The 12590-nt window shown below is 44.6% G+C and overlaps 1 protein-coding gene across 1 annotated transcript in view; it reads right to left on the reverse strand.

Moving 5' to 3' along the window:
• The window catches only part of vps13b (vacuolar protein sorting 13 homolog B), a gene marked incomplete at its 3' end in the record, with an annotated part of 144926 nt that overhangs the window by 4485 nt on the left and 127851 nt on the right, over nt 1–12590 (reverse strand). The window contains 16 exon segments of the mRNA XM_079445862.1: nt 2106–2781; nt 2855–2995; nt 3545–3765; nt 4194–4272; nt 4743–5042; nt 5572–5647; nt 6016–6418; nt 6597–7076; nt 8077–8179; nt 8269–8277; nt 8281–8442; nt 8570–8769; nt 9288–9508; nt 9645–9694; nt 10593–10676; nt 11441–11689. Of these exon segments, the coding sequence (XP_079301988.1) occupies nt 2106–2781; nt 2855–2995; nt 3545–3765; nt 4194–4272; nt 4743–5042; nt 5572–5647; nt 6016–6418; nt 6597–7076; nt 8077–8179; nt 8269–8277; nt 8281–8442; nt 8570–8769; nt 9288–9508; nt 9645–9694; nt 10593–10676; nt 11441–11689 (3454 nt within the window).

Here is a 12590-nt window from a genome sequence, read left to right on the forward strand (position 1 = left end):
CACGCAAAAAGCAGCATAAACAACATGACCGTGAGGATTCACGCACCTGCAGCGCTTCTGCGAACGGAGAAAAACATAAGCTATTACATATCAAATAAATAAATAGGACCATATGCACAATATATTTTTCTAAATAATTAAACAATTAAAATGAAAGGGAAAAAACCTGCAACAATTAGCAGCCTATATGCAGAATTTCGGTTCATTTTTGCGATGCGCTCTTGAGAAAAGCACAATGTTTTGTTTTTATTGTAAATGTACACAAATAAAAGAAATATTTTGAATAGTTTTGAATAATGTCTTACTCTTATATAACCACAAACGAAGGAGTAGGCTATTGTAAATTGTTTCCACTTTTATAAGAAAAAAATAAATAAATAAAAATCAAGCGATCGTGCCGACGCCTCACGCAGTTTAATATAGCCTACTGACTCCACAACTGTTCATGTCATCATAATACAGTCAGCCACACATATTGAAAAAATATACTATTTTATTTCCTTCACTCCACAACAAATCCTTTAAATTTAACGGTAGAAAGAACTCAGAACAAAACAACTGGTCCCTTTCAGGTGCTGCGTAATATCACTGCGCCTGCTGCACACACGGTACGGCAGCAACGTTACTTGATTATTACGCCGGAACGAGAGTATAGTTCCTAGACATATCAGCCTAAAAAAAAAAAACGCAACTTTTCATTTTCCATCAGTCTTAGTACACGATGTAACTACAGAAGTGTCAAGTTTTAAATAGGAAAATTATTGAAACTCTTTGGTAATTTTTGATGACCAAATGCTAATGGTCTAATCCGATTCAATGATCTATGCTAAGCTAAGCTAAAAGTGCTACAGCCAGACCCGAAGATCGGCTGAACGGATTCAAAAACGGTAAAACTCAACTGTTTAACTCTTGGGGAGTTGTAAAATGAGCCTATTTCCAAAAAAGTGGAGTGTTCCTTTAAAAAAAAATAGCATTTTTATCAAATACTACATCTGGATCATATTCAGTAATATTATCAAAGCAAAGATGCAGTACATGGCTTCCATCAGTATCTCAAAGCTTCACAGGCCTTTACCTCTTTCTGGATCCACATTTCACTCTGAAACATTAGACAGCTTTCATATGAGAGCACTCGTTTCTGCGTCTTCCTGGTCTGTGTTTTTGATCTGCATGTTCTAGACTCATTAAGGAGATGCATGATAGGACTCTGCCTGATTTTTAGAGTCCTTAAACCGCACCTGAAACACACCAAGGCCTTCTCTGAAGAGTGGGGAGAGATCGGGGCGCTGAGGAATGCACTCCGATCCCGCTCAGGCAGGTTCGCTAGGGTCAGACAAAGATGACACTGACCCACCATAGCATGGCCCAATGACACCAGCGCACACTGAATGTACCGGCCGTGGAACGCACTTCCTGCTGATGAGGCAGAAGCCGGGATTTGTCCTGCCTGAAAAGCGTCTTTCAGACGTGAATATAGGTGTCTTCAGCTGATGAAGAGTGTGATATCCCATAGTCATGTGTTGTACCGAGTGAACTGACTGAATGGAATTATTGATTATGAGTTTTATTAGGAAAAAATAAATCAAAAACATTGTGATCAAAAGGAAAGTGAATAGAATCAGAGAATAAACAGATCACAACTCTCAAAATAATCAAGCATTTCTTCAGCAAACAGGAAACTGTACAGTTGACAGAACAAGATGCCAAACAACCTACAGTAATCAACATATACTAACATAGGGTCGATTTTACAAGAGTCTGTGTGTGTGTGTGTGTGTGTGTGTGTGTGTGTGAGTGTGTGTGTGTGTGTGGGCTTGTTTAGCTATACTTGTGAGGACCAGATGTCCCCACAAAGATAGTAAAAGGAGATTTGGCCGGTCCTCACAAGGGAAATAAATTATTAAAAATACTAAATGAAGTTTATCTTAAAATGTAAAAATTCAAAAAGGTTTCTGTGAGGCCTAGGTTTAGGGGTAGGGTTGGTGTAGGGCATTAGAAAATATAGTTAGGTCAGTATAAAAACAATAGAAGTCTCTGAAATTCCTCACAAGTATAGTAAAACAAACATGCGTGTGTGTGTGTGAGTGTGTGCGAGTGAGACACACCTGCTCTGAAGAGCGCTCCGGCGGCGTAGTGCATGGCGAGTGTGTGCACCAGTTGTCTGGGTGTGGTGCAGACGGGGCTGCGCTCGAACAGTGAGAAGGACAGCGGCGTGTGGTCGGAGGCGATGTACAGCTTGAGCGAGGCGTGGATGCTCACCAGCAGATGAAGCGGCTCGATGGACAGCTTCTGCAGCAGCACCGGCGTCACCAGAGCGTGGCTCGACTCCAGCACCTCCCATGGAACCGCAGGCTCCGCCCCTCCACCACAGCCCCGCCCACCCAGGGATTCTGGGATGTAGGTGTGAAAGAGCGTCTTCATGTAGTAGATGAAGGTGTCCTCCAGATAGACGCGTGCTGGCCGGACGCGAAGTGCGAGGCGGTCCAGCCGTCCATCGGCGGAGATGGTGACTCTCAGGGACAGGAAGCCGGCGTCGCTCTGAGGCTCCTGGCACAGGATGACCGGAAAGTGGAAGCTGGCGCGCTCGTATAGCTGATTGTCCACCTGCAGGCCGGTGCAGTGGATCTGGATGGTGTGGACGGCCGAGGGTTCGCCGGGCGGCAGCTGGAGCAGCAGTTTGGAGACGGTGAGACGCAGCAGCTCCACTGAACTGGACGGGCTGGTGATATCATCACAGAGCGCCACGCACGCCTCGTTCAGCAGAATCCTGAAGGACAGCGTCTGATCGGACAGCCTGCGGGAAACAAACGGGTGAGCAAGTCAAACACTGCCCTCTTGTGGAGAGACTCAGCACATGCGTGAATATAAGCATGCTTGACCTGTGGTGTGTGACGATGTCTTCCACTTTGCTCTCTGGTGCGAGCGTCAGCGTGATGGTGCCGCTCTGGTGAAGAACATCGATGTACAAACAGCCGAAACCTGGAAGAAAAACAACCTAGAAAACACACAGGAGCTCCAGTCATGAGACTGTGATGATTGGAGACACATGTTCACATCTACACGTCTACTGAGTGCTCAGAAACTGCTGATCTGATGCAGACTGAACTGACAGCACACACACACACGTCTCTCTCACACACACACACGTTTGTTTCTGTGAATTGTGGGAACTTTCCATAGACTTCTATTGTTTTATTGTGTTTCAGTGAAGCGCAGCACTGTATTGATTAACACACGAGCAGCTCCTGATCCGCCGGTGTGTACAGCATCTCAGATCCACACAAACTCCATCTGCTTCTGCTCGGAGTTTGACTCGCATTAATGAGCATTTGCCATCGCAACATGACACAAAAATCTTCACATACTTGTAAATAATGAAAAACGTTTATAAACCTTAAACAACTTAAACCTGTGGTTTACCATCAAAACAAAAGCTCTGTGGTTTAATGTTTGAAAGTGAAGAAATTAAGACAAACATTACTAATGCCATTTTAAAGTTTTATCTGATTCCACCCAAAAAGTTCTAGTGTGAGGTGCTGTGCACCTGTGCTCCAGGACTGCTGATATCGATGGCGTCAGTCCAGCCTGGTGAGGGGGGCGTGTCCGAGTGACCGGGGGGCGTGTCCGTCATGATGCGCAGCTGCAGGGTGGGCAGCATCTCTTTCTGTCTGCATTCAGAGAAGCTGGAGGCCTGATGAAACAACTCGTGATGGACAGACGAGAGAGCAGGAACCGTCCGGCTGAACACCTCCGACCTCTCTGACTCTGAAACACACTCAACATTAACATAAGCAAAGACCTGCAGTCCTGCATTATGTGTGTGTGTGTGTGTGTGAGTGTGTGTGTGTGAGCATATGTGTGTATGAGCATGTGTGTGTGTGTGTGAGAGCGTGTGTGTGTGTGTGTGTGACAGCGGGTGTGTGTGAGTGACAGCGTGTGTGTGTGTGTGACAGCGTGTGTGTGAGACAGTGTGTGTGTGTGACAGCGTGTGTGTGTGTGACAGCGTGTGTGTGAGACAGCGTGTGTGTGTGTGACAGCGTGTGTGTGTGTGACAGCGTGTGTGTGTGACAGCGTGTGTGTGTGTGTGTGTGAGAGCGTGTGTGTGTGTGTGTGTGTGTGACAGCGTGTGTGTGTGTGACAGCGTGTGTGTGAGACAGCGTGTGTGTGTGAGACAGCGTGTGTGTGTGTGTTACCCCTGGCGTTCTCCTTCAGTAAGAGGCTCTTGGGGCAGCGGTTGTGAATCAGCATGCGTGGACACTGATGCTGGCGCTTCTAACAGCAGCTGCAGTGATGAAATGTCAAGTCAAGTCAGCTTTATTTATATAGTGCTTTTAACAATACAGATTGTGTCAAAGCACTTAACAGTATTAAACTGGAGGATAGAGTGTCAGTAATGTATAATAATAAGAATAATTAAACACTCAATTTTCAGTTAAAGGCATTTCATTATTGAGTTCAGTGATGTCATCATCCAGCTCAGTTCAGTTTAAATAGTGTCTTTGCAATCAGGTCGATGATATCGGTCGAAATATCTTTATCTATTGCCTCTTTTATTTAGAAGTAGGATTTATTCCACCATATTCCTGGTGAAATAGCCTTTGTTGGTGGTCAGTATAATCACGTCATCTAGCAGCAGAACTAACAGGACCAAACTAACCTGCTGATCTGCAGAATGACACTGATGTCTGAAGGACCTCTAGCGTCTCCTGGAGGACCGAGGTGTGTTAGCGGCACATAAGCACACATGACTGAAGTGTTGCTGTGGTTCTGTGGTACCTGGTATTGAAGGGCCAGTCGGTGTCCGGCTCCACCGGCACAGGAACGCTCTGTCTGGGGAAATCTGTCCTGACGAGGGCCGGAGGACTCCACTGCGCCTCTGCACTCTCCAAACTCAGCAGCAGCTGCTTCGACGACAGCTGCGTGTCCTCTGCTGTCTGACCGCCCCGCAGGACGTCCCAACACGGCACCGCACCGCACACCTGATCTCCAGCCGCACCCGCGGGACCCAGAGCGAAGCTGGACGACTCAGGGTCGTGTGTGGGCTAAAAGAGCGACGGACAGAGAGAAAGAGTAATTAAAGTTCAATTCCAGTTTCTTTTGACTTTGGGGTGAATGCGAACCTGTTTTTATAACATCCATGTCAATATGTGTTGTATTGTGTCTCTGTGCACGTGCGTGTGTTTGTGTGAGTGACATTTTGTGTGTGTGTGTGTTGTACCTGCTCAGGTGTGGATGTGTGTTGTGAGATCACAGTAGAGCCCTGCGCGGGACTGTTTTCTTCATCCCGCTCCCGCCCGCGCCCGCCGAATTTCTGACCATTACCGCCCGCTCCCGCAAAACTCTGAGAATTTATTCCCGCACGATAATAGAGATGCATTGATTTTGTGTCTTCTCCCGTCCCGCAGGAAAAAAAAAACGTATTGTATTGCTATTATTAAAGAGATTCATGTTTGTTTCTTTCCCTGACCTGCATGTATTCTGACGCACTGGTAGGGAAGATGAATATAGCCTGGGCTATCGGGGACATCTAAAACGCTTAGGCTACCGTGCGTTTCTTTAGACTTCACGTACTTTGATTTTGTAGTATTCCGTAGGCTTGATTGGTCCTGGTGTAAATGTGCAGAAAGCATGTCTGAAAGCAGCTAGCCTATGAGAACACAGAAAGACAAAACACAATACATTCAAATATAATTTTGTTTTTATCAAAAACGTTGCACCATCACACGGCACATAAAAATAGATTGTTTTGCAAAAAAAAAAACAATGATAAACTACATAAAAACAGCAGTTTTGCAATTATTAACAAAAGCCAGATGTCACAGGTATTCTGTTTGAATAAATGCAAATAAGAATAAAAACATTCAGATTTTGGCAGCCTGCTCAATAACACTGGCATTATCACGCCTCTTGACCTACTGTAATTAACAAATGGCAACGAGAGGCTGTGCTCAAAAAACAACACTAATAAATAACAAAGTAAACAACGTTAACGAATGAATTTAACAAATGAATCACTTTGCAATATTGCTGTGGAGGAAGAGAATGTTGCTGATTGACTGCGGTCCCAATCCCGTGCGTCTCTCTTCCAAGATGCGCCCACAGACACTAAAGGCCCGCTCTGAAGGCGCACTGGATGCGGGGATACTAAAGATGAAACGTGCCAGCTTTGATAGCGCTGGGAAGCGCTCTTTGTTGAACTTCCACCATGGAAGCACGCTGTCTGGGTCTGGGTTATCAGAGAGCCGGGAGCTGAGATATTCAGCTATTTCATCATCGACCGGCTTTGGCACTGAAGCAACGGACGCATCGTCTTCCCAATCTGCGAATCGGTCTGTGCTTGGCTTTTTGGCTGGTGGCTCATCCACCGCTGTGACTGGTTCCAGGTGAAAGTGCATCTTGTGAATGATTTCCTTTGCGCCTTTGGATAGGATTTGATTTATAAATTAATATGTATTTAAAAAAAGACCCATGCTGTTATTCATTTATATTCTTTAATAAATTCATTGTCTTTTACCTCCGTTTCTATTTTTTCACTTATTCTAATTTGTAATTGCACTGTGTTTTCTGTGTTTATGTCTGTAATACATATAGCCTACCTTTAACCACGTCGTCTCTTTCATCTGGGGGCAACATCCGTAGCATTCGCATTTTAGGAGTCAGGAGCGTTGCAATCCTGTACATCATGTGGAGAGGTGATGCAGATGTGTCACTGGTGCCCATCAGTTCTTCCAGACGCGAGGCACACACATTGGCGACTCCAGAGAGCAAGGGCTCGAGCATTGCTGCTTGGCAGTGTTCAATGAGTTTCACGGACCACGGCAGTGGAAGTGATGCGCTGGGAGTGGAGTTGTCGGACTCTAAGTCATTAGTAGCTTCCTTGAATAACTTAAGGAACGCAACTACTGTTTTTAAAGTGTTTGCATTGATCTGCGTAATTCTTTCATACTGGTTATTTTCCAGCAGTAATGTGCAGATCTCCTCATGCTGTTGCAGTATGGAATCCAGCATTTCATAATTTGAATTCCATCTTGTCTCGATGGATTGCTTGAGGGATTTATTCAAGCTGTTTTGCAGACCTGAATGTTTAAAATATTTCACCAGTTTTTTTGCACTGGTCAACAGTTCAGACAGCTCAGTACTTTCAGCCAACACGTCTGGTGCAAATGCACTTGATAGGGTGATGTTCAGGATGTGCGCGTTGCAGTTCAGCCTGGTGTATCCACGCAGGGCAGCGACTATGTTGGCTCCACGGTCAGTGACAAACACAACACGGCCAGAAGTAACGCATCTATTCCAAATTCACGGAGTTTCTGGAATAGCAGGCTCCTGATATTCTCCCCTGTCTTTGATACACCACTCTCAAAGGGAGCCGCGGATAACACCCTGGAAACTAGGTCGAAGTTGTTGTTTGTATAATGGATGGTGCCGGATATGAATGAAGTTTCATGATAATCCTCCGTCTATATATCTGTTGTGATGGCACATCCATATGTTTCAATGATAGGCTTTATCTCCGCTGCCACTGACGCCTGCAGTACTTGGGCTCGCCCCTCGACATGTCTGGATACAGTGGTTGGATGAGGTAAAACATCTTTAACATCAAATTTGCCATATTTAGCGGCGACATTAACAAAGTGTTGCGATATATCAACAAAGCCTTTCCCAGCGACGAAGTCATATGGCCTTATGTCTAGACAGCACACTTCCACACATTTCTCTATAGTTTCTTGTTTGATGTGTGTAGGGAGTTGTTTATGCCCACTGTAGATTAGTACTTTTGTACATTTGTCACATTGAACGAATTCCAGTTCCTTTCCATCTTTATCGCAAACTATTGAGAAATTTCTCCAAATGTCAGACTTGCCTTGTTTAGATTTTGTGCTGTAAATACCACGTTTGAGGTTCTTTTCAACATCATTTGTTGACAATGACATCATGTCGCGAGGCTACCTCCCAATCCCGCAGTGGTTTTTTTTAGCCGCCCATTCCCGCCCGCAGCAAAGTTCAAACCGCCCGCTCCCGCGAGATTTGCGTTGGGTCCCAATCCCAATGCCGCCCTCTAGATCACAGCTCTACACTTGATAGTGTTTGAGGTGTTGTTCACCAGGACAGTTTTATCCTCAATCTGCAAAACCTGAATCCCGTATTTCACTGAAGACGACACACAAAACTGACAGAGCTGAAAGAGAGACTGACTTTAGTCACTGATTCCAGATTAATCTCATCCATGCAGACACTTACTACAGTAATTATAAAACACACACCCACCTTCAGTTTTCAGTTGATGTCCGTGTGTATGTATCCCTCCTCATCCAGCAGCAGGACATCTGCTCCGCCCCCATCCGGCCACCGCGGCGACGACACCTCATGGACCAATCGCACGGCAGGAGACTTGTGCACCGTGTTAGTGTGCGGCCAATAGATGCCAATCTGGAACACATCCTGTGTGTCGCACGCACACACACACACACACACACACACACACACACGCGTTCATTCAGGACAGACGTTACAGTGATGCTGCTCTTACTCAGGTACATTGCTGTGATGAAGGCAGACAGACAGACACCTTAAAGTTGGGCGGTATGATGGTTTTCCCAGCTGGTATCTGCACTATGATGCTCTCTGCCTCAAACATCCAGAGGTCCCAGTGTGAGCGGTTCACCAGAAGTGCCCACGGCAGCAGCTCTACCAGCAGCGTGTTCAGACCCATGCGCCACGCACTCAGACGCACCTGCATCGGACTGTCCCACTGTGCCACCGACTCCCCTGCACACACACACACACACACACACACACACACGTGCTGAGCTGCTGCAGACATCAGTTTATCTCACTGCTCTGAAAGTGAATCCAGTGATACCGTTCCTCTTTGTTATTGTTATAGTTGTGGTGTGAACACTACTACTAAAACTTTATGGTTATAGTTATTAGTGTGTATGACCTTAATGCAGGAGTGAATGCATCATATGACGTGTGTGTGTGTGTGTGTGTGTGTGTGTGTGTGAGTGTGTGCATTTTTGTGACAACTGAGGACATACATTTGTATAATGACACAGGTATGACAGGTATTACAAGCTAAAGGTGACTTTTCAGGACATTGCCCCATGTCCCCACTTTTCAAAACACTTATAAATCATACAGAGGGAGGTTTTTGGGGGAAAGTAAAAATGCACAAAGTCTCCTGTGAGGGCTAAGTTTAGGTGTAGGGTTGGTGTAGGGCAATAGCACACACAGTTTGTTCAGTATAAAAACCATTACACCTATGAGATGTCCCCACTTTTCACAAAAACAAACGTGTGTGTGTGTGTGTGTGTGTGTGTCTGCGCACCTCTCTGTCTGTCGGCTGCTGTAGGGCCACGCCGGACCGCTGGACGTCTTCTCTCCGTAGAAGTGCTCTAGAATATCCAGCTGGTTCTGGTTCTGTTCTGGTGCTGCTCTGCTCAGGATCTGTCTGATAACAGCAGTGGACACAGGAACTGCACACGGAGATGCGTCCTCTTCCTCCCTGGAACACAAACACACAATCAGTGTGAACGAGATCAGGTCCAGTGCATCATGGGTAATGGGTCAAATGCAACAGCCAAGACACAAACAGGATGGAAAGAGAAGAGGAACTTTACAAGCTCCTGTCTGCGGTTCACTCAGACGAACACGAGAGAAAGTGTGTGTGGCTACGACTGTCTGTCTGAGCCTGACCACAGACACACTGACCGCAGGAGAGATGCCTGTGTGTCACTACAGGACAATAGTTTGTGTGTGTGTCTGTCTGTCTGTCTCTGTGTGTGTGTCTGTCTGTCTCTGTGTGTGTGTGTGTGTGTGTGTGTGTGTGTGTATGTAGCTCATCCAGAACACTGCTGCCAGGATTCTGACTAGAACCAGAAAATCTGAGCATATCACACCAGTCCTCAGGTCCTTACACTGGCTTCCAGTTACATTTAGGATTGACTTTAAAGTACTTTTACTCGTTTATAAGTCACTCAATGGCTATTTAAATACCCTGTACAACTTTTTGCACATTCCTGTTATTACTATTTATGTCAACAACATACTGACCTGCACATTTATATTTTTTATCTTTTATTTTATTCTTTTTTTTTTCTACTTTTCTTTTTCTTAATATTTGTATTCTTTATAATTGCACTGTCCTTGGAGCGGACCTGACCTACATTTCACTGCTGGTTATACTCTGTATAATTGTGTATGTGACGAATAAAACTCTTGAATCGTTTAGCTATAATGCGGCCCGCAGCTGGAACCAGCTTCCAGAAGAGATCAGATGTGCTAAAACATTAGCCACATTTAAATCCAGACTCAAAACTCATCTGTTTAGCTGTGCATTTGTTGAATGAGCACTGTGCTATATGTCCCAACTGACTGCACTGTGTATAATCATTTTTAAAAACTGTTTTAAATTCTTTTTAAATACATTTTTATATCATTTTGTTTTTATTGTTATTATTTTGAATGACTATTTCACTTCCTTTCATGTAAAGCACTCTGAATTACCACTGTGTATGAAATGTGCTATATAAATAAACTTGCCTTGTGTGTGTGTGTGTGTGTGTGTGTGTCTGTGTGTGTGTACTCACCACTCTCTGCTGCATGTGTGTGTTTGGCTCCAGCAGGATTCGTGTGCACCAGACATGCAGCAGTGATCCATTAGAACATGGCACCTGCACACACACACACACACACACACACACACGCTCGTCACGACACCCTGATGGTTCGACCTGTACTCTGTCATTTCCTGTGCTTGAACACAGCAGCTGATGTTGCTCATTCAGTGAGTCTCTGGACAGGAAGTGCAGGGGTGGACACAGGAAGAACAAACAATCCATCGCCTCACAGCACAGTCCCATCAGACTCAGGCGTGATGGGATGATCCTGTGTATTAAAGCGCTGTTTGTTCCAGTTACGACAATGATACCGCTGACGGAGGGTCATTCTCTCTGATTACTGATGATTAATACACGCACCTGTTTACTGAACACTGTCATCATTCTGCTGGTTAAATCAATACAGTCTGCTCACTGTGGGTCTCATTCACTAAGCATACGTACGAACATTTTCACGAACAAACCATGATTCACTAAAACTTATTCTAAATTTAAGAAGACATATAGGAACAGCTGAAAGCACACGTATGCAAAAATCACACTCGGCTTATCTTAATCTATATATAAGCTATATTTATAATGTATGTTTCATTTTAAGATTATAGTTATATATTATATATAATTCCAATAAAATGCATATTTCATCTTAAAATCATTTCATCATATACAGTGAAAGAGTAAGGAAAGCAGCGTTAGACTAAAGGTTCCTCTGAATAACAGCGCTTGCACATGTTTAAATGTGCGTATAAATACGAATAATCTCTGCCATTATCAGTGAATGAGAGCCGTCTGGTTATTAATTATTGATGGCGACTCGCCTGCACCACAGAGCTGCTGTGTTTGTCGCTGTGATCCAGACAGACGTCTTGTGACCAGGCGTCCTCGCCGCAGGCGCGCACACACAGCTCCGTCAGCTCCGGGTCCTCCAGCACAAACGAGGCCAGTATACTGTCCGGCTCCAGACGGGCGACGCGCTCACGCAGCTCTGGCTGACCCTCCTGCACCAGCCGCAGCTCGATGCACTGATGCAGGAAACTACACATCACCTGCCTACCACAGATGATCACCTGACAGAGAGAGAGAGAGAAAGTCTGAATGACATCTCTGAACTCAATAATGAAATGCCTTTAACTGAAAATTGAGTGTTTAATCTTATTATTATACATTACTGACACTCTATCCTCCAGTCTGATACTGTTAATTGCTTTGACACAATCTGTATTGTTAAAAGCACTATATAAATAAAGCTGACTTGACTTCGCTAGACTGATGAAAAGCACAGCCCTTGGAAACGCACCGGGAAACAGCAGAAACTCATCTCCAGCAGAGCCCAGAGCAGCATCACGACACAAGAGCTGCGCAGCGGCACTTCAACCACCACAAAACCCTGCAGCTGCTGAACTCAACCAGATAAGATGTCTGCTGAACTGCTGAAATATTCATGAAGTCTTTTAAAATCAGTTGTTGGAATATACAGGGTCCTAACTCTTCTACTTTCAGTAACGAGTCTGCAGACCGAGACTTACTCAGCAGTGTAACAGATATGGACATTTGTATCTTTCATCAAACGAGGTGTCGCAGTAATGAGGCTTTACATTGTCCAACAGGATACAAAGAAATTATTGTTCCTTCAATTAAAAATTCTAAAATTAAATATGGCCGTGACTCAGGTGGAAGACAGTTTGAAGAACTTGATAAAATGCATTTATTTGTCTTGAAGTGAAATCAGTCATATCACAGCATAATCTTGACCTCTGCTCTCTATATTCCAGCTCATGACTCTCTCTATTACAAACAGCAAAGCTTTCTAAAGGTACAGACTCACATCTTACACTTTCAGTCAAGAGGACATATTCTCATATGAGAAGACTTTAATGCCACGACCGGAAGAGAAATGATGTAAATATTGTAGATAATAATCACATATCCAACGACACCACGTTTCATTCTTCATTAATTATCACACTA

Source organism: Barbus barbus (assembly GCF_936440315.1).
Source record: "Barbus barbus genome assembly, chromosome: 21".
NCBI lineage: Eukaryota > Metazoa > Chordata > Actinopteri > Cypriniformes > Cyprinidae > Barbus > Barbus barbus.